Below are 22,814 nucleotides of genomic sequence, written 5' to 3'. Positions count from 1 at the left end.
GGCCCTAAATTGATGTTCCTGTGTGCTACCGGAGAGGCTGTGGTTATTAATCACCATCAGGGTAAAGCACCTTTAACAAACGCAGTGAACCCCATTCCATATGTATAATGGCGCTTTGAATATGAAATCAAATGATTACAAATGCAAAGCCTATGACAATGATGCATAGAAAAGTCATTTCAAGAGGGTTTAAGGCAGCGAGGAAAAGGCGAACACATCAGACGATTTGAACATGGCAATACTCACTGAGATGATAGCGGAAAACGTCTCGATACCTCCTGTGCTGAGGGTGATGTACGGGATGATATTTTTCGCAAAGCCTGCTTCTTGTAGGATCCCATTAGTGTAGTACCAGATCTGGAAACAGACAATAGACGATCAGTGGAACTCAGTCTTACCTTTCGATGGACAACAAAAGATGCTCATAAAACGAATGTCTTCGCCCTGTGGTCTGTAAACAGTTCACAAGCTGTTGGCCAATTAGCCCAAAACGGAAAATTATCAAACATGAGCCGTTTTCTTTCCACATAAAACAGTACCTCAGAAAACCCTTGACAAGATGGCGCATTCATGTCATATGTTTGTGGTCTCCATTTGATTGCTTACACCTGAGCATATGTATAACTGAGAATTTGGTCGTTCATCTGGTACACATTTTGTTTAAATGTATTGATTCCAAGACATATATAAAAGTGTAATGAGTGTGACGTCAAGCGCCAGTCTATCCGACTGTATCTACCTTCATTATTGGCACAGATAGATTAATACTGTACAGCCTTCCATCCACAATGTCGTGCTAATTACCAGACATTTTTGGCAACACTTTTGGCAATCACAATTTTAAAAAGTAACCGATAACAACCAGGGTGGTCAAAACTTAATTTACAAAAAAAACAAAAAACGTGTCAAGTTCGAGTGTACTGTCTTGATTCATGTATGTCGAACAAAGTGAGAGGCGTATCTTACAGCGTTGAGGCCGCAGAGCTGATAGCTGGCCATCGTGACCATGACGGTGATGAGCTGCCAGCGAACAGACCGGCTTTTCAGAAGTTGTACCATGGAGACCGTGTGGAGAGTTTCCTGAGCTCGTGACTCTGCGTGGACCTCTTCCATCTCAAGAGAAACATCCTTTTTACCGAGGAATCTCTGAAAGGCTGGTGCGCGCACACGTACACACAAACGTGTACAAACAGCATTAGCATACCGCTAGCATACCGGTAGTTGTTTAAAAAAAATAAAATTCGGAATCTGGAACTCGAAAGATCATATGCGTAACGCCGTCTTTATTTAAGGACAAACTAATTGTTCATCTTTTGTTTGTAACTATGTATGTATGTAATATGTTTGGGGGGGGGGGGGGTTGTCCGACTTGCATTTTTGGTTGTTTCGTAAGTGCTCAACAATTAAAGTTAGGTTGAGAGCTGAGTTGTATTTTAATCCAAAGAGGAGTGACCACAATTAGAAATAAGATTAAAGTTCAAACGGTTGAATTGTATTTGAAACAAATGTTTGCCTTGCCTTTTTGCAGCTCGGCACCTTTCTTTGAACTTTTAAGTGAAGCACTAGGGGGAATTTGTTGGTTTTAACGCATCACTTCCTTCACTTTAATAGTCATAAAGTTAAGACCCAGTGGTGAGAGGTACCTCAGGCTGCGTGCAGATTGAGGGCACAAGCTAATTTGAGAATGTTTTCAAACAAAATGAGCCCAAAAGCTTTATATATAAGACAGCATCAAAGTTCTACCGGTGCCAGGAGTAATCGTGGACGGTCCATCATTGTGCAGTATTTTCATCCTTATTATAAATTGGAGTCACATCAATGAGACTTTGAGGCTATTCGTCTGGTCAAAGTATGTTACATGGATGTGTTCAGGGGAGCGTTTGTGTGTCTCAGAAAAAGTGCTGTGATACTATCAGGACCTTACAGAGTCACCTCTTAATATTTACACATTGTTGACCACAATTTCTGCTGAAGCAACAACATGGATTTGCAGCGCTGCTCAGGCTCTGGGGAGCAGCCAGTGGCTGACAGCTATATGAAGGATGTGAAGCGCGTTTGGGTTAAGTTTCCTTTTAACGGGCAATCTTGTTTTCCTCAAGGACAGAGAGTAATCCAGCAACCAGTGATTGGCACTAGATGTCCAAACCTCAGCAAATGCATATTTTACCAATAATTAAAGACTAAGCAGCAGCAGACATGCGCACAGCATGACTGTTTGAGAGGGTCATTTTCTCCCAGCGTGTCAAGAATTAAAAGACTTGACACACACGTAGTCATTTCCTTAGTACGTTTTTGTCCACTCAAAAGAGAAAGGACTTCCTTTGATGTCAATTTGAAGTGACACATATTGAAGAGCACAAACAAAGACAGATGGCAGAGAGGAAATAAGAATCTGTGTCCCCTAAAAAGAAGCAGTTCTCGAATGCAAAGGAGTTGACAACTAAGGACAAATTGCACAAAGTTTGCAATTGTTTTTAACATGGAGAACAGGGGCATGATCTATAAAATTAAGCGGAATAAATGTTTTTTAACTTGGATTTCTTACTGCTTGTATTATGAATCTATTGGGCATGATTGGTATATGCGTGCATTTTATTTCATGAAACCCCGACTGTGGATGGTATGGTAAACGGTGACTTCTCAGCCATATTCTCTTTATGTAGAGTTGTGCAACAAAAGGCCACGTGTACTCTAAAACCAGTTGGGTCAAAAATAACTCATTTTGTTCTAAATTTGACCCAATTACTGTGTTAAAAAAGGACTGACTTACACTTGGGTCAGTTTGAGCTAAAAAATTGGGTTATTCAATTTTAAATAAAGATGATAAACTGGTTGATTTTAGACCCAACAAAAACTTACAGGCACATCACCCAATACAAGTTGAATTTGAACCAACAATTTGGTGACTTTCATCAGAAATAACCCAGAATTTTACCCAACACAAACAAACCAAAAATTGAGTTAATGAAAATAATCCAGCTGTTTTAAGAGTGCATGTTCAGAAGCTTTACGAGTCCATTGTCAAGGGTACAAAAGAGGTCCCTCTACAGTTAGAAGCCCTTGCACCACGTGAATACAAACAACAAAATTATCTCTTTTTTTTTTCATAGCAAAAGAAACATATAATGCAAAGCAAATATCATACTCTATTCTCTAGTTTCAGGACATCTCCAGGAACAACATGAAATGTGGTGTGCAGCAGATGCAAGTGTTTATAAGCGTTACAAAGCAGCTTAAGCGAGAGTGCTTTCATGACTCGGCCGCATTTGTTACAGTACCTCTCTCTGCTGCAGCCTCATCCCTCCTCTCAATCAGCAGGTAACGAGGACTCTCAGGGAGGAAAGGCAGAACGCAGAGCTGCAGCACTGCAGGCAATGCCAGGAAGGAAAACAAGTAGTTCCACCTGGACTCCTGCAATCACAAATCACCAACATCAGTGCAGGTCAGAGATGTATGCTCAAATGTGTTTGAATTACCTTCGTACGGTTCCTGACTACTAGCGGCAACAATTGTCATGAATACATTTTCAACATTATTCTTTATCCAGAATATGAACAAACAAAATCAATCTGTCTCCCTGCGGGACTGGGAATGCCTCCGGCGAGGCAAATTCGGACTTCCCTGCTAAAGCTGCTTCCCCCCGCAATCCGATCCCAGATAAGCGGAAGAAAATGGATGGATGAATGAAAAAAGACAGGCCAAGATAAGACTCAATCGGACAATCTTGCTTGCCATACATACCATATTTTCTCGATTTTTTTTTTAGCTTTCTTTAGCTTTTCTGTGTTTAACGAGTATCTTTGACAAGAGTATCAATGCCGATAAGCCAAAGAGCAAAATGTTCATAAAGATCTTTAAAAAACAAACATAAATAAATGAAAGTAACTTCCAGACTAAATCAGTAGTCATCAAAAATAAACTTTGCTCAATGTTTTATTGTTTCACTAACTCTTTCAACAGTTGACTGTACTAAAATATGAATGAAAACATTGCCGTTGTGATAGCTTAATTCAATTGCAAATATTTGAAGTGGGGCAACATTAATTCCAAATCAATTACAAAAACGGAACGAAAATGTAGGAATGGATGGCTCCAGGGGAAAATTGCAGGTTGACCAACCTCCTGAAACATGCTTTGAGGTTCCAGTTGCGGGCCCCCACATTAAGAAAAAAAGCCATATGAAATTGTTTTCTATTGTGTAATTGCATGACATGTCTATCATTGGATGTTTGTATCAAGAACTTGTCATGACACAGCATGAGCTGCCGCTATTTTTATGATTATTATTATTCTGATTTTTTTTTTTTTCACTGTCATCGCTATGCTGAATGAAACACAAAATCAGTAAGTGATAAGACCAATATAATAAATTCGGACTATCAGAATAGTTTATTTCATGACTGTCGTCAGTGGTGCTCTTGGAGGTTGCTGCAAAGATGAATAGACAAACAAACGGTGGATTTATGAGCATGAGGGAGGTCATTTACATTGTCTCTGCTGCCGTATACCCCGCATCCTTTGAAATGTGCCTCGGAAGCTTTATATTCATCATTCACACCCTGGTAGATTCACGAGCGTGGAAATGAAACGTATTTTCAAAGAGGCCACACAGAAAAAAAAGAACATTTGAGTCATTTATAGCATAAATGTATATTTCAACACTAGCAGGTTGTTACCTAAGCAGCATTTCCGTCAGTATTTCATCCATCCACCTTCTATATCACTTTTTCCTAATCAGGGTCACGGATGGACTGAAGCCGATTGTCTTTCTTCTTTTTTTTCTTCAATTAATGACTCGGTGAAAAGGGCTATACTCGGTTTCTAGCACGGCTCCGCAGGTGTTCGTCATTTCAGCAACAGGCAAAGACGCTCATGAGATGCACAGCAGGGAAACATAAACACGTCATCTTTGTACAATGCGGAGAAGGAGTTGCTTGCCAATCACACGTGAACATTTATCATTCAGCTTACACAAACGGTTTCCTTCAATTCGCTGGCTAGTCCCTGAAGAAAAATGGAACTTTGAGGGGTTTTTTTTCCCCCTATCAGCTTCTGCCTAAATCCAAATAAATAGTGTATGATTGTGAATTACTGACAGATTGTGTGGCGCACTGGTGCCCCTCAGAGAAAGAAAGAGAGAGAGAATGCATGAATGGACCTTTCTCATAAAATCTGATGAATGTTCCACCTGATGATTTGCGCTTTACCTAAGCAACAGATTAATCTTTGTCTTCTGTCGGTTTTGACAGTTCTTTAGGTAGTAGATGTAAGCACCACTAACCATACCTCGGGTCCAAAATTTGGAATTTGGAGTACAATTTATTATTGTTTGAATGTGTGTTGTCATTCTAAGTGGAATAGGTCCAAGACCCCCCGACACATAAAGCAAATGAAATTATTTTGCGACTTTTCAATAGAATGAGATGATCTGTGTTCTCCCGCGTGTTCTCTGAAAATCGGAGTTGGACAACCGTGTTTTCTGAGGTCATGTCTCTGTTCATAGCAAATGACCTTTCGGTTCTGCATGCTGCGATGCGCAGTTGGAGCTACACTATGATCCCAGGCTGTTTTCTTCCTTATGTTACAGCATTTCAACATGCACTTTCTCCAATAAAATTCTCTGTTACGATAAGCGGTTGTTCGAGCGGATTTTTTTCAGTAAAGAAAAAGAAAAAACGTTCACTTTCAGTCAAAAACGAGATACCATCGGCCCCATTTTTCACATCTCAAAGTGCAATCCACAATAAAAGGGATAAAAAGGCAGACCGGGCAATATACAGCATCTGCTCCTGCTAAATGTGTGTACAAACAATCATAATGGTTGGTGTTTATCTAATAGATTGCTTTAATACCTGTTCTTTTTTTTTTTATCTGAACATGTTATACACACACTTTTCATCGGACAGCCACGTTGTAAAATGAAATACGCAGCACTTCTTGTCATCTTTGGGCAAATAACTGCACATTGCACACAAATAAACAGTTTACAGGAAACAAAAAAAGTGTAAACACACAATTTAATGATGTGCCCTGCGAGGGTATTGGTGTTTTTTCCCCCCTCTTTGAGTCATCTCATGCTACAGCACTGAGACGAGGGGGTGTATGCTGTCATGCGGGTGATTGAATGTAGATGAAATAAAAAAGAAAAAAAAGGCTTCTTGCTTTTGGCCTCAGCTGACACAACAAAGCAAAGGTGAAAGCACATTTAATGGCAGCTTCCCACAAGTTAAATGCAGGAGACAAAATTGGTTTGTGAAGTAAAGCTGGAATGGAAATGTCAGAAGGGCCATGTTGTTTGGTTGAGCATTTGTACTATCAATGTTATCTCAGTCTTGATTACTTCTCCTAACCACAAAAAAAAAAAAAAAAAAAAACCATCATAAAGATAATAAATACTCCAGCGAGAAACAACAATCCCGTTGAAAATGCTGACCTGGTATGTTAGTCAGTAGCTATCCATCCATCCATTTTCTGATCCGCTTATTCTCACAAGGGTCGCTGCAGGCTATCCCAGCTGTCTTTGGGCAGTAGGCGGGGGACACCCTGAACCGGTTGCCAGCCAATCGCCGGACACACAGAGACAAACAACCATTCGCGCTCACACTCACACCTCAGGACAATTTTAAGCGTTCAATCAGCCTGCCATGCATGTTTTTTGGAATGTGGGAGGAAACCGGAGTACCCGGAGAAAACCCACGCAGGTATGGGATGAACATGCAAACCCCATACAGGAAAGCCGGAGCCGGAATTGGATCCTGCGCCTCTGCATTGTGAGGCGGACGTGCGAACCAGTCGACCACAGTAGGTAACCATTCATTGAAAATCTTTAATTCAACAGCAAGCTGGGAGATATAATTGGCTGTCACTTGTACTTTAGCCATTTACAGTCTTAACACATGATGGATTACAGTGTGTACTGCAATAATGATCAAATACAAGCTGGCATAAACACCGTCAGCCCAATAAATTGATGTGATACTCGTTTTTATTTACATGTTTGACGAGTCATATTGAGACTCATTCGATGACTTCGTGTTTTGCCTTTCATTTACACTGTAAAGCAATTTGTCCTTTTTTGAGGCACTACGGCATAAATGTGACGGTCGACCCACCAAAATGGTAACCAAAAACGATCAGACGAAATACAAGCTGTGGCTTTTGTTTCTCTTTTAATGCTCTGTGCCTATTTGGGGTCCACCCAGTCACATTGGTTAGTTTGGCAAGTTATACGGTTTGGTCGTTATGGTATCGCCAAAGCAAGAAATCTGAAGGTGAATTTTTGTGGAAATCAAATGAGGACTAAACAACAACTAAGATCAGGTTTTAGTCAAATTATAAATGAAGATTACTAACAGGCCCAACCACTTTTTTCTTGCAGCTGCTTTAACATTTTTTTTTTTTTACCTCTGAGACGGAGTGTGTCTGATAAAAGGAAAAAATAAAAACCTTAGGGCACACATATTGGAATACTATTAAAGGTATATGGGTGGAGGATCAGTGGAAAAGCCTACCATCCCCTCTGCCCGGAATGTCTCCTCTGAAACTCTTTTATTGATGCTGATGGAAGATGTGCCAGGTGACAGCTGACACTAAAAAGTGTGTTCAATCGAAGCAGTCAATTACCACAAAAGGCAGTGTGATGTGCAGGGAGCCACCATTCCAGAGATACCCACACATTACAATAAATCAGGTCACATTTTATGTCGTGCTACCTTCCAATTCAAATGTAGGAAGCATTGTTCGGCCAAAAGAAAACAAAGACACGACCTCATAGCGCGGAAAAGATATACCGATGCCCCTGGCTCATCATCTCTCTCTTTTGAATTCAATTTATCGTAGCAACTACCATGCCTGAGGAAAATTCTGTTTTTACTCGCACATACTGAGATGGAAACAAGAACTGTGGGGCTCAGGGCCTTGTGGAAGGACAGCTTGACAATGCGCCAAAAACAGGCGAGCATCGCGGCAGCAACAAGGTAGAATGGCCATTTGAAATTTTGACTCTCAGATTCAAAGTCAAGTCCGTAGACGCTGAGTCACTGCCACCCCCAATCCATACTAATTACAACATTAAAGCAGAAATATGCAAATTCATATCACTGTATAAATGCTCCCCACCTACCACGTGTCACTTTCAGGGAACAGGTCAACCACAAAAGTAAAAGGGAGAAATTGTTCTATTGACTGTTGACATTTTGCTCTAAACAACCTCCTGTCGAGAGTTGTGATGGAGTTTGACAGATATACAAAGAATGAGGAAAGGGTCTTTGGCTATGAAAGAGCCGACTTGTGGCTATTTCACATACTGTTGTGCTCATTGCAGCAGAACTCGGTGACAGATTGACGAGAAGGCATATCCCTGCTGCAATAATCCCCGTTGCAATTTTGGAATAAACATGGAACCGTCCATAGAGTCATTCGTTAACCGTGAGGGTCAGGAACACTGAATGCAAGTGACATGTTTAATTTCTGTTAATAGAAGCCTTCAGCAACACCCCCCAAAAAAGTGCGTGAGTCTCATAACACAGCAAATAAGATGGTGGCATTATCGGAATATGTCACACATTATAATTCTGCTCTGTGCCTGTCAAATTACCGGAAAACAGACAGTCCTAAAGGCTGGCAAATAGGTCAGATGAATACATTGGCTGCACAAGTCAACATTGTGGTGAAATTGGGTATGAATTACAAATGAATTTCTGTCATGCTCATGTGTAAATGTCCGTGCAAAGTCGGGCTGGGTTCACACAGCATGTCTGAAGTGACACATTTCTGATTTGTTTTTATTTTGTTCTTGAGTGGCCCAATTTACAATGTAAAGGGCATTAAAAAATAAACGCAGATGGAGCATAACGCGATCTAAATCAGACTTCTTCCCAATAGTGAGAAATATTAGACGCTGTATCGGGTATCTGCCAATGCAGCAATAATGAAAAGTATGCTTGTACCCCATCATTGTTTTTTTTTTTTTTAACTGAGACAAATATTTCAACCAAAAAAAAATGGTGTTGTCTTTGAATTGATGATGGCATAGCACATCAGGAGATTGAAATGTAATTTTTGAAAACATTATTTCAACCTGTGACCGGCAAAAGATTCATTCATGCTACTGAATTCCTCAATACTGTATTATAAGCGAGTTTGGCAGCAAACATGTTGAAATTCATTTGAAGCATCAGTCAAGTTTGAGCCATGTTTTGAAACCAAGACAATGCGGTATAAAAATACTGTCAAATACGTCTGTTGACTTCTGTGCGGTTCCACTGAAAATCACCTCGCCGGATTTAGAGGGAGACACAGGCAAGCAAAAACGTTCATGCGTAATGAAGAGAGTCGTTGAAATGATTCCAAATGGTGCAATCGTCCACTAGGACAATAATAAACGTAGCAGGACATGCATCGAACGCTGCCGGTGCTTGTAGATCCAGATGCTGATCCAGATGCGGGCGTAGTTGCTCATTTGGATTTCATTCAACTTGCAAACTAATGCGAACGTTTCTTTTATTGACTACAGCCCAGCTGTTATTATCTTCTGCAGAAACTAAGACCTCCACGGAAGCAAATCAAGGAAACGACTTTCAGCCACCCGTCTTTGTAATCTGACCTAAACATTGGCACTTTTATAACTTAACCAAGCATGATGAAAAAGCAGCAGAGGCCACCGGTGAGAGAAAAATAAGCCTGACTGGCTTTTAACAGCTTTTTGCATATCAATGCACAAGAAGAGAAACAAAAGTGCAAAGCATAGCAGCTTCGGGAAAGTTGTATCAAGGGGATAAGCACCAAACAGTGTTCATCACGTCTGAACATTGCATTACACACGTTGTCAAAAAAGGCTGGCTCATTGGGGGAGAAAAAAAAGACACTAACTGAGGAACAAAAGTGTCTCAGTAAGACCGCAGTATTGGCTTTTCTGTTCAAACCAAATCATCGACCCACAGTTCAGGGCTTTTCTCCTGCCTCTCCGCCAAAGTCAAATGGGACAGCCTCCAGCTGTCCCTTCACCCAAAACAGGATACGTCATTGAAAATGGATGAAAATATGAATAACTGAACAAGTAATTGCTCATGCTAACAAGGCCCTTGCGCATTGGTAATGACTTTGTCATTGGTGCACACAGCTGAACGACATTTAGAATCCGGTACTGAGTTGCATGCTCGGCCCAAGCACAAACCTTGCGAATTGCAAATAGGCAACTGAACACAAAAATCGACTGAAGTCACCTACATTCTAGAGAAGAACATATTTTCCTTCACAATGACTGACGGCGGGGCCATCTCGACTTTCTGTCTCAATATCATTTGCAGGGAGACAAATGCCAGTGGTTCGCGCGTCAACCTCACAGTGCAGAGGTCGCGGGTTCGATCCCGGGCTCCGGCCTCCCTGTGTGGAGTTTGCGTGTTTTCCCCGTGCCTGCGTGGGTTTTCTCCACCTGCTCTAGCACCCTCCACGACCCTTGTGAGGATAAAGCGGGTCGGAAAATGGATGGATGCATGGACAAATCCTGATCTACATTGTGCTGACCTAACCGAAAACACAGAGGTAAACATTTTTGCAATGAGGGTGCGCCTGGCACACGGTAGGTGCCAAATTGCATGTACACAAGCCACACATACACAATGAACGGGCTGGTTGTCTGTACGAAATGAAGCATAGCTTGCGGTCATACTGCGATGAAAATGTCCAATCTCGTCTGATCTTGGAAAGGGCCATAACAGTATTGGGGGGGGGGGGCACAAATTGGCCCGGCTGCCGGTCACCTATTGAGTACCGCTGGCCTACACTCTCCACTGATGGAAACGGGATGGCAATAATTCTGTGCAAAGTGAGGAATTGTTTCTACCCCCCTCAGAGACGAACTCAAGTTGAATGTCAATGTTAAGCAAAATGAAACGAACTGCTGCAATGTTACAGTTGAAGATTTGAGTGAGACTCAAGATTAACCATCCATTCATCTAAGATTTCTTTCCATGTAAATCCAATCGCCACCTTCCAGATCATTCTGGCCACTTGACAGACCGCGTGAGAGACATTAGAAGCACAAACAATAAATGTAAGAATGGATGCATGATTGGGTCATGGGCGTGCGCGTGCGTGCGAGCGTGTGTGTGTGTATGTGTGTGTGTGTTGGAGTATTTAGAGTATTAAACATCAAGTCAGTGCATAATTAAAAAGAACTAAAACGGCTTTCAAAAATAATAAAAATTGCTTCAACTTTTTACAGACGGGTTTTTGTTTTGATGGTTCTAATCTCATATGGCTACGTCGACTTTCCATCTACCTGGCTCTGCATGATAAGACTTAAATTACCCAGGCCATATAAAGCTTCTCCATTCCTCTCCTCAAATCTTCCAGTATGTTGAAAAGGTAACAGAGCAACAAATGATCTGTTTTACTCACCTGGCCCAGTAGCTCAGGTAGACCCAGCACCTGACCAATGAACACTCCGAGACAGATCAGAATGGAGTTGAACTGACCAATGGAACCTCGGATATATCTTGGAGAAATTTCTCCAAGATACATCGGTAGTACACTGAGAGCTATACCTGTGAGGAATAAAAGAAATGAGAGATGAAAACAAAATATACTGTCTTCATCTCAAAAAGCATAACATAAGGTTAGCTGCAGTTTTTAGCTTTATCTCTGTTTTTCTATCTATCCAATCTTTTTTGTGATAAAAAGATTCCATGAACACTATCCCCGTCTACCGCCTTCCCTTTATGATACAAGATAATAGAAAATAACATGTATTACTACTGTATGTAAGTCTCCGGCTCGCAGCTCCCGATTGTTCCTACTCCATAAATATATCTAAAAGTTGAACCTTCATTGGAGGCATTGCTTTGCATGTCCCTGTCATTTTAATCACCTCTTTCAAACATCTAATCAAAGTATCGGTTCCTCCCATTAAATCAGTGGAGTTGATGATTGGGAGTAAGAGCTCATTTCACAGGCACCGCGTACCCAATAAACACAAACACACGCAGGTAGTTTCGAATATCTTGCTTGATAAGACCATCTTTAATTATACGCAACAACATTTTTTTACTGCGATCATTTAATCTCCCCTGGAGAAGCATAACTAATTACATTATTTGTTTATGCAGTAGGGCGGCCCGGTAGTCCAGTGGTTAGCACGTCGGCTTCACAGTGCAGAGGTACCGGGTTCAATTCCAGCTCCGGCCTCCCTGTGTGGAGTTTGCATGTTCTCCCCGGGCCTGCGTGGGTTTTCTCCGGGTGCTCCGGTTTCCTCCCACATTCCAAAAACATGCATGGCAGGCTGATTGGACGCTCTAAATTGTCCCTAGGTGTGAGTGTGGGCGTGAATGGTTGTTCGTCTCTGTGTGCCCTGCGATTGGCTGGCAACTGATTCAGGGTGTCCCCGCCTACTGCCCGAAGACGGCTGGGATAGGCTCCAGCACCCCCCGCGACCCTAGTGAGGATCAAGCGGTTCGGAAAATGGATGGATGGATGGATGTTTATGCAGTGTCCCACTCTTTCATAGAACGAAACAAAAGCTAATTGGACTCAAGTTCTCGATCGGGGGTTGCCAATCTGCGGTTCTTTAGCGCCGCCCTAGTGGCTCCCTGGAACTTTTTCAAAAATGTTTGAAAATGGAAAACAATGGGGGAGGTAAATATATTTTTTGTTTTAATATGGTTTCTGTAGGAGGACAAACATTTTTAACATTTTCTATTGTAATTTGTATGTGAAGAATAATTATTAAGTTTTAACATTCTGTCAACGAAGATTTGCGTCATAGCCTGCGACACACGTTTCTATTAGCAGGGCGGGATGTCAGTCAGGTGGCTGTTATATAGGGGGGAAAAAAACGGCATTTCATGTACAGTTCACCGAGGGTACTGGCAAAGAATGGGAATATGGAGGGCCGAGAGAAGCATTTTTAAACGGTACACGTGAGCTACAATAGTTAACAAGCTGCAAAAGTGTGTCCTATGCCTCATTCATCTCAGGGGCCGTTATGGCTGTTTGGTGCTCATGGCATGCGTGCGGAAGTGCGTGCGTATGCGCGCTTGGGCAGTAACGGGTTGATCGCAGGAGGTTGTTTCATCGAAAAGTAGATCTTCGGTCAAAAAAGGTTCGGCACACTGCTCTACAGGATGTACTGCAGGGAAAAAGTTTTTTATCATGAAGGCTCATTTTGTATTTGGAGCCAACTTCGTCATTTTGATATATAGCATGTGTTGCCTTCATTATAAGGCTTTTAATTTTGGGGGGCTCTAGACATATTTGGTTTTTGGTGGGTTTTTTGGTCCAATATGGCTCTTTCAACATTTTGGGTTTCCGACCCCTGCTCTAGATGTCAAGCCCGTGTCACGACATGTCATCTGTCTGGGCTGAGCCACGGAATGGGAACACTTACCAGAATCCACCCCCACGATGAAGCGGCCAATGATGAGCATCTCAAAGGACCGTGCCTTCTCCCCAAAGGTCAGCAGCAAAGCAGCTATCACAGCAAAAATGTTATTCAGCAACAAGGTTCCCTTTCTGTTTGACACAAACACACACAAAAAGAATGATATTCCTGTCGAGCTCAACTATATGCTGCGATTCTGCGAATTAGATTCTGCGAGTACTATTGAGAAGACAAAGTTCCAAATCATGGCGACTGGCATACAACTGACACGAAAGGAGAGGAATCCTCCTTGATTGGTTTATGGTTACCTTTGTAATAAAATTCTTCTCAGTTTTTAGGATTCCTAAGTTTAGAAATGCACCGTGCTTCACATCTTTCGAAGCACATCAGCAGCACGAAATCACTCACAACGCTCTCTTGTGGCAGTCATGTTTTCTTTCCAAGCTGCACAATACGGTACTGAAGCATTTCTTGATCACAAAGGTGGATTTCAATTTGCCTATTCAAAGTAATTTAGTGTGAACTAAATACCAACGCTGACAGGACCCTGCAGGAGTTCCCCCATTTCAACATTCCCTCAGAAAGCATTTTTACCAATTCTTTAAGATCTTCATCGAGATACATTAGTTTGTCTTGAATAATTCAATAATATATGAAAAGGAATGCCCACTTGGGAACTTTTAATGATTCAGTCAGTATTCGATTTGCATAGTCTTCAACTGCTATTATACATTCATTCATTCATCATTCCTGGCCTGACCTCTGGATTTTTAGCCTTTTTCAGACAGATTCGGGGGGGGGGGGGCACCACCCGCTCATTCAGCGGTTTCCAACTGAGAATAAGGAGGAAAAGATATTAATTATGCATTTCAAATTGTACATGAGAGCAGCATGGATCGCAGGTTTCAAGTTACGATATCCAAGGGGAACAGTAAGGCATCTTAAGTTCTCAAAATGGCCCAGAATTAAAAAAAAAAAAAAAAGATTCCCTGCTCTCCAAGTGACATCCTTGTCACCTGCGGATAATTGGTTCCTTTGAACACATATCATTTCAGAGCAATGGGAATATACTGTCCAAAGAGGAGTTTGCCTTTGACAAAAGTTAGCACATATTTTACAGCTCAAGTTTAGTATTTCTACAATGCTACAGACTGCACTGACCTGAAACTGAAAAACTCCAGAGTTTTAGATATAACCCGGCGAATGCATGGAAGAATGAGATTCCATTCCTCCTGGTTGGATGAGCGTATCATTTTGTACCGAGTAATGTATTGTAGGAAAGTGGTAAGTCAATCTGAGACTTATTCTGTTTGATCGCAATTGATCCAGCTGCCACATAAGCAAGCAATCATAATATTCCAAATAAAGTAACCACACACACACGCTTTGTTGCATGTTCTTGGATGCTGCGCAGTTAGAAAGTTAACTCATTCACTCCCAAAGACGTTTTTAAACGTCTTTTCAGACTTGGTCTAGAATTGGCTGGTACTGAATGAGTTAACAATGAGCGGCATGCCCTTTCTCTCTTTCATCTACATGTACACGGTGTGTATTGGTATCACTCACTCAAACTCATACAAACTGGATAACTGGGCTTATTTCCTCCTGAATCCTAAATCTTCTGCACCAAGACATTTTGTTCAATTATTTTCTACCCGTCAGTGTTATGATCCTTCCTACTCCTTTGATCTTTATACCGTACCATAGATAGGAAATTCATGAGCTCCTGTGCTGGTCGTAACTTTAGATCAGGTGCAGCAAAAGACGCTGCTGAGTAATGCAACAAAGTTGGAGAAATTTATCGCAAACATGTGGTCGTCTCACCTTCCCAGTATTTTTATGGGCCAAGAGACAACAAGTGCTCCGAAAAGCCCCCCAATGGCAAATATGGAGACCGTGATGGACCAAAGGAGCGTGACCGTCTCCGCTCTGATAGGTTCGTTGTATCGCTCCATCCATGTCTGATTGTAAAAAGCTTTAATGTACTGCAACAGAAGAGAGCACATGAAAGAAAGAAATCTTTAAAACAGCGTTTGCCAACTTTTATTGACCCAAAGGCGCATCTTTTAAATGGCAAAAACATCTCACAGCACACTGCTATAAAAAATGTCCCAAAAAGTGGATATGCAGCTTGATTATGTACCTTTGGCCATCTGTCAAAAGAGCATTTGATTGTGCTTGTCAGTCTACATCACTTGAGGAATCGACAGATACGCTGCGGTAAATAATCTTTGGACCAATTATATTCAAGAAAATCGGATAATTGCCTGCAACACACCTGATAATCTCTAGGGGCACACTGGTGTGCCCCGCACAGTTGTTGTGAATCACTGCTTAGAAGGTATTAATAAAGAGGATTTTTTTCGTCAATGTTTTTTTTTCTTATGTTTTATCCTGCTGTGAATGAAAAATCATTTCCAACCAGTTGTAGAAAAGGTGCCAGTTTGTCAGGCAATGAACTCAGACAGATTCAGCCCCGAGGTACATTGTGGTGAAATAGAAGTGGGAAACATGTACAAGCAGAGTGAAAATTGAATTTCGCTCAAGGGATTCGCTCAGTTCACTCACCACAGTCACATGACTTGATAATCACAAGCCTTTGGCTTGCAGTAACCGCATCAAACCTGTGACCCGTTGACATCCCCGAATTGGGGATACGGCCTCACTGTTCCAGTACTTTTGAGGGGGGGGGGGTGGATAAGGTTATAGAGTTTTTTGTTTCCTTTACTGTAAATAACTTTGGACTGTTTTTGACTGACAGCCAACTTCTCAGTCTCCCCTTGATGCACTGAAAGAAATCACTTTGTCCTGCCACAGTATGGAGAACGGCAAATCTAGAGATGCTCCATGTGGCTACTTTCCCATGAGAGGAATCAAATTTTTTTCCCTTTAACTCCATTATTATACTAGAATGACCCACGAGTGAATTGGCTGAGGCTCTTAGCGGTTCGCGGGCACCTTGACAGTGTTCACAAAAGATCTAGCCTCTCCAAGCCAGTATCCCAATTTACATATTTCTCATTCATGACAAGTCTTGCTTGGATCTGTGAGTCTTTAGTCCTCAACTAAAAGAGCTAAGAGACTTCACCCAAAGTTTACAGACTCATTGACAGAGCTGGTGACTTCAGAGGCTAAGAGAAGCCAAGTGCTTTGCTATTATTTTCGTACTAAGCTCCCCGCTAGTGTCCATCACCATCATTTTCCTTTGAGAGATATAAAACATTTATCCCAGTTATGACTCCCACCACCTCCTCTCACTGACTGACAATCACCTTCTGTCCCCAGAGTGTGATATAATCAAAGCATGTTTATTGAGTAAGACCCGATATCTGCTTGACACTCATTTCAGGTTCCCTCGTGCCCGTTTTTGATGGAAGGATATGAAAAGAAAGGTGGCTTATCATCAAATATTACGTTTCATTAATCAGCGGAAGTGGGTACATGGAGTCGGTTCGTCCCCACAGCAGCAATCCTTTTGTTGTCTTCACCAGGGATGTCCTCTATGACATCCACATCGCTCCTTGAAAAAGACATGGCCTTAGACGTTCCTCATGGGATCAACTTCCATGAAACTGAGCCAGGGGCGATTTTAGGAACAGAAGTTTAGAGGCGCTGACACTTTTGGTGTCAGAGCACGTTTAGTGAGTGGGTGTGCGCAATATACTAAAACACACACACACACACACACATTATGTTAGTTAGCTAGCTATAGTCAGTAGCATCATTCTAGGCTTTAATATTAGCACACTAGCTAGCATACCAAAAGTGTGTCTCTCTCATCGCAATTCAAAAAGGACAATGGTGTTGTCTGACCACCTGTAACGTTTCCTAGCGACATGATATGCTAATAATAATGTGTTGATGTTGATTGGTAGGAGTTAAGAAGAAGAAGTTAAGTGCAACATATCCTTGTTTAAGGTAGGTAGGACAGCTCACTCGAACCACAATGTGTGACTGAAAGATCTTACAAAGGTGTGCTCAGTTTGCCTCACTGAGAAGAGGAGGGAGGGATTGGGTGTATAGAGCCAGGCGAACAGATATTTCCAAATATACCAAAAAAAGGTAGGATAATTCACAATCTTGGGACACATTTTAGCGTGAAACATGAAGTACCCAAACATGATTTGTTTTTTGTTACTTAAGCAGACTGGTTCAGGTGACATCAGATATAGTCATGTTTATTTGTTTCCACTGCGGTGTTGATTGATCATCTTTGTGTACTTGACGGCAGTTTGGCTTACCAGCGCTGGAGCGTTGACAACAGAGAGATTGTAGCCATAAAGAAAAGACGAGCCCAATGCACCAAAGAAGGCTGCACTCAGCAGACAGGGTGTGATCCGCTTCTATGGAGAAAGCACACAAAAGTGGCATTCATTATACAAACTCAGGTTAGAGGTGTTGTACGGGAAGTCAAACTGTTGTTGATCAAAATCAAGGTTCATTCAACATCAACGGCTGCTGCATTAGGTCAGTCATCTGGGTCATCCATCATTTACACGACTACATCATAGTAGATTGAAACGATACTGTGAGAATGCTTGTATTTTGAAGAACTCTGAATGGAAGAAGCTGAACTTTTTTTAATGGGGGATCACAGATAATGCATCTCTATCTATGAAAAAAAAAAGCAATACCAAGAAATGGACAATCCGAGGGGTGAAGATAAGGCCAGAGTGTAATTTGAATCACTTTGAGAGTTAATGGACTGCATGAAATGTACTTAAAAATGAATGGCACCAAGCTATAGATAATGACATTTAGTATGCAGAGCTGACATTAAGGCCAGAAAATATACTGTGTTAATAAAAGATAAAGACAATACAATAGTATTCGATAAAATATCTGGAGAATATCTTTTTGGAACCCTCTGCATTTTTTTCTTTCACTGATTATTCTTCAAACATTGGAAATGGAACAATTTTTTATCCTTTTATCCACCTTTAAGACTTTTGCAAAGTCAAAGAAAAGGCAGAATATGCAGCAGAAGGACTACATATGATTTCGATTCAGAATACAGCAACGTGAACACCGGATGCTGGAATAACGCGCGGCACGGGGGTAGTACTTTTGCATTTACGGATCATCACTCTGATCATACATTGCCATCATCTATGGAGTTCTGGTCAAAATATTACGTCGTATGATTATGCGTCCAGTCAAAGCACACACACCTTTTAATACGGCCTTAAAAAAAGTGTTCCACTATCATTTAAAACCCCCCTGTTGTCCTCGGGTCAAAATGACCCGTCACTGTGTTAAAAAAAACCCTAAATGATAATTTTTTAACTTGAAATTTTATGACTTTTCCTAGATTGACCCCAACTGCAGAAAAATTGAAATGTTGTTTTTATTCACATTTCCATGGAAGCTGTACAAAAAAAGTACAAAGGTGGTCTTCGGGTCAAAATGACCCATGACGCAAATAGGGTTGAAATCAAGGTCACAAAGTTATTTACACACCATATAATGTTTCAGTGTTTTAGTTGTGTCTCAGATCAATTAGTAGAACATGTGAACAAGACAGTAGCAGACATAAACAAGACGTTTATGGCGTTCTCGTAGATGGCAGAACTCTTTTTTTGTGGATTTCAAGGGGCTATAAAGGTGCTACAGATGACAGGACTCCAAATTCTCTCTGTGCTTACGCCATGAGTGTGCTATGACATTGAAGAGGCTCTAGAGCTGATTTTTTTCTGCTGTCCAGCAAGACAACTGATTCAGAAGAGGAAGTAGAGGATGTATCAGAAGAAGATGGGGAGGAATATAACCCAGAATATGATGAATCATCTTCAGAACAAGAAGAAATCCCTGAAGCTGAAAGAGAGACTTTCCTTTCAAAAAATGGCAAAATAACATGGTCCTCAGCAGCATACAACCAACAAGGCAGGCATGCAGAACAAAATGTATAGGAGCTCCTGAGAAACCTGATGATCCACCTTCCACAGCCACTTCCCCAGCGAGGGCAAGTAAGAAGAAGAAATTCCAGTTCTGCCCTCAAAAGAAGGCCTGTAAAACGCATACTGTGTGCTATAGGTGAAAGAAGTATATCTGCAAAGGCTGTGCACTTGCATACTGCGCTACATGTGCTAATTAGTTGAATGGGTTATCTTCCATCCATCCATCCATCCATTTTCCGAACCGCTTAATCCTCACTAGGGTCGCGGGGGGTGCTGGAGCCTATCCCAGCCGTCTTCGGGCAGTAGGCGGGGGACACCCTGAACCAGTTGCCAGCCAATCGCACGGCACACAGAGACGAACAACCATGCACGCTCACACACACACCTAGGGACAATTTAGAGTGTTCAATCAGCCTGCCATGCATGTTTTTGGAACGTGGGAGGAAACCGGAGCACCCGGAGAAAACCCACGCAGGCCCGGGGAGAACATGCAAACTCCACACAGGGAGGCCGGAGCTGGAATTGAACCCGGTACCTCTGCACTGTGAAGCCGACGTGCTAACCACTGGACTACCGGGCCGCCCATGGGTTATCTTATTTTTCATATTTTTGTCTTGTATTGTATTGTCCTAAATAGTTTACTGGAGGAAAAACAAGAAAGAAACTTTAGTCATTGGAATGAATACAAATGCATCCATAACTAATTTTCGCACATTTTTTTCCTTTTCTTAAGCTATAGAAATCCAAGTGAAGAGGGAGAACTATATCACACATAATGCGGTGAAGGACAAGTTGTTTCTTCAAGTAATATGAAATTTGGTGTTTAAAATTCAATTTAGCTGCTTAATTGGGGGGTTTAGTGAAGATGGGTCATTTTGACCCGGAGGACACAGGGTGTGTACAGGAAATGAGGACAAAAGGAGGGTTAAAATGCTTTATACACAGAATCTGATATACACAAACTTGACTGAAACCTTTTCCCGCCTACACCGAAAACCATTTTGAGTGATGTTTGCTTGAACAAAAATCTAGTAAATGTTTTTTTTTTCACTGAGATAATTTTTGCATAAAATTTACAAACCCACGACCTTCAGATTGGGAGATAGCCGCTGATCCATGTCACTCCTACTGAATGTTAGTTGCTGCTGTCTGCCGAAATAGACCTCCAAAATGGGTCTTTTGAAGGTACGAGTATTCCGCCTGACACCAGCAATCACAAACACGGAGTAGGAGTGGCATGGCTCAGGTGGTTAAATGGCTGGCTCCCAACGTGACCGTTGTAGGTTTGCTCCTCAACCCTTGAGTGACCTCATTTTAATTGATGTTGTAGGTTTGTTCCTCAACCCTCGAGTGACTTCATTTTAATAAACACCATTCGAGTCAAGTGTCAAGAACCCATTGTAAAATGTACTTAGAATTACTTTTAGGTTGTTTTTTTTCCCAAGTAAATATTTTTCAGTGTAAGCACTGCAAAACTGAAATACGGTTGCTAATTTAGCTGAGCCCAGCTGGGTATGAACTAACCTTTGCAGTCTTTTTGTCAGAGCTGCTGCTATTTTCAGATGGATTGGCCTTCTGTGGTTGATCCATTTCGGTTGTGCAGGTGCCTTCGGTGTGAAAGACATGGACGGAGTCATTAGAAGTATCGCATACATCCAGCTTACACAGAACACACGTGAGCAGAAAAGGCACATTTCACAACCAAGATGAGGAAGTGGGAAAACCGTAAAAAAAAAAAAAAAAACACTGCATGAAAAGGAAATGACTTTGCCCCATAACAGAGTCAGTCACAAGTTTGGGATTTACTCTTAAAACGGATGTAATAATGACAAATTAGCTTTGCTGTGAGGTAAATAATCGTAGACGGGTATGCACAGCAGATTTTTACCCATATGTTCAAGAACTTTTAATAGAAATTCAACTCACGCGAACACCGAAAACAAATGCTGTGTTGAATTTACTCAATGTCATTTCGTCAGGTAGTTTCACAGCATAAAATCATCCAACCCCTTGAGAAAATAAAATTGAGAAAAATTCAACACGCCATTTTTTTTTTCAGTGAAGGAACGTGAGTATCACATCAAAACATACTAACGAAGGTTGAAGGGTTTATGTTAGAGGAGTGCGCTTGTATGACACGCACATTAACAAACCACCACACACACACACACACACACACACGAATATTTCAAAAGTCCATTCCTTTTCCAGTTCCATCCTGGACTGGTCACCATTCAGTCACAGGACACAAAAAACATTCACACTCTCATTCACACATCCAGACAATTTAGAGTTTTCATTGGTATGTTTGAGGAATGCGGGAGGATGTCAGAATCCCACAGAAAACGCACAGGGAGAACTTTCGAACTCCACACTGGAAGGCCTGAGCCAGAACGACTCAACCAGACAGAGTAGGCCAAATCCGAATTTCAATCATGGTACTGTTGACGCAATGTTTTTTGATGTTTTTTTTCCTGAAGAAAACAAACAAACAAACAAAAACAGGTTTTGGTTGTTAGAAGGTGGGGTCTCTGCATATTTTGCATTGTTGACTAATATGAAGCGAAAGACTGATTCTGCCACCAAGTGGTCATGAAATACCTGAAGCACAATGACTACTTTTTCCGTTTTACAAAACGCTGTTCATGAAGAATGGAATATGATTTTATTTTAATTGCAATTTTAGGTCATTTCTTAAAGCTTAGAGAATTACTCTGAAGTTATGAGGGTTCTTTTTGGGGGGGTCTTTGAACAAATACGCTCTTGTATGTACAGTGAATGGTGAAGGCCAGTATCCAATTAAACTATTTCCTGTTTCCTTTACAAAACTTCCACAAAGGAATTTAGTTTGACTGGATAAGCTGGGTGAAAACAATTTGGGTGATTATGAATTTTTTTTCTTTCTGTCAAAGTTCTGTATAACGAGACCATGACCCTGACATTTTTTTTCAAAACATAACCATGATTGATATTTGTATTTTTTTCAACAGTTTGTAAATACCTGCACCTTGTTTACTTATTTTGCATCGACTATTTTCCCCTAAATAAGAAATCAAAGCCTCAGTAACGTCCATCAGTCGACGCAGTGCAATTGAATACCACAGGAGACTACAAGCACAATAAAACACAACGTTTACTTAATCTGTATCTTACAGTGTCATACGCTATGTACATACATACATACTACCTGTAAATGAACCTTTCGATGCAGGACTGATAAAAGCTTGAACTGGTTCTACAGACAATAACAAGGGCGATCAGATTAAAATCGAGGTATAGATAGCAAACTGCTGACAGTGGAAAGGAGAATACAGTATAGGATTTGGATGGTTGCCAAGGCAAACAAATGGTGGTGGTAGAAGTGGTAGTAGTTGGAGTGGCGGTTCTAATTATATGATGTTCAATCTATATTGGAGTACCAGTTTACGACGACAACCAACAAAGCGAGCGGTGGCCTACCTGTACGTGTTTTCAATCTCTGCTGTGGGAATACTCACCCACGTGTATATCCAATGCTTGCGGAAGCTCTACTGACTTGC

General features: G+C 41.3%; 1 protein-coding gene and 1 long non-coding RNA gene across 2 annotated transcripts in view; one reads left to right on the top strand and one right to left on the bottom strand.

Annotated features, from left to right (window-relative positions):
- slc2a9l2 (solute carrier family 2 member 9, like 2) overlaps positions 1-22,814 on the bottom strand; it is a 37,493-nt gene extending 14,679 nt beyond the window's left edge. The window contains exons 1-9 of the mRNA XM_086118420.1: positions 22,735-22,814; positions 20,800-20,882; positions 17,620-17,721; positions 15,203-15,363; positions 13,385-13,509; positions 11,401-11,546; positions 3,279-3,411; positions 967-1,154; positions 247-357 (exon numbers count right to left, since the gene is read on the bottom strand). Of these exons, the coding sequence (XP_085974546.1) occupies positions 247-357; positions 967-1,154; positions 3,279-3,411; positions 11,401-11,546; positions 13,385-13,509; positions 15,203-15,363; positions 17,620-17,721; positions 20,800-20,865 (1,032 nt within the window). The 5' untranslated portion in view covers positions 20,866-20,882; positions 22,735-22,814. The remainder of the gene's footprint in view (positions 1-246; positions 358-966; positions 1,155-3,278; positions 3,412-11,400; positions 11,547-13,384; positions 13,510-15,202; positions 15,364-17,619; positions 17,722-20,799; positions 20,883-22,734) is intronic.
- LOC147201638 (uncharacterized) lies at positions 1,028-13,400 on the top strand. The gene is made up of 3 exons (XR_015101674.1): positions 1,028-1,157; positions 3,319-3,442; positions 13,322-13,400. It is a non-coding gene; the product is annotated as an uncharacterized LOC147201638 (long non-coding RNA).

This window comes from Hippocampus guttulatus, chromosome 8 (assembly GCF_054856545.1).
Source record: "Hippocampus guttulatus isolate MCC_2025c chromosome 8, RoL_Hgut_1.0, whole genome shotgun sequence".
Classification (NCBI taxonomy): domain Eukaryota; kingdom Metazoa; phylum Chordata; class Actinopteri; order Syngnathiformes; family Syngnathidae; genus Hippocampus; species Hippocampus guttulatus.
Note: the sequence above shows the minus strand (reverse complement) of the source record. Positions and strands in the feature narration are given on the sequence as shown.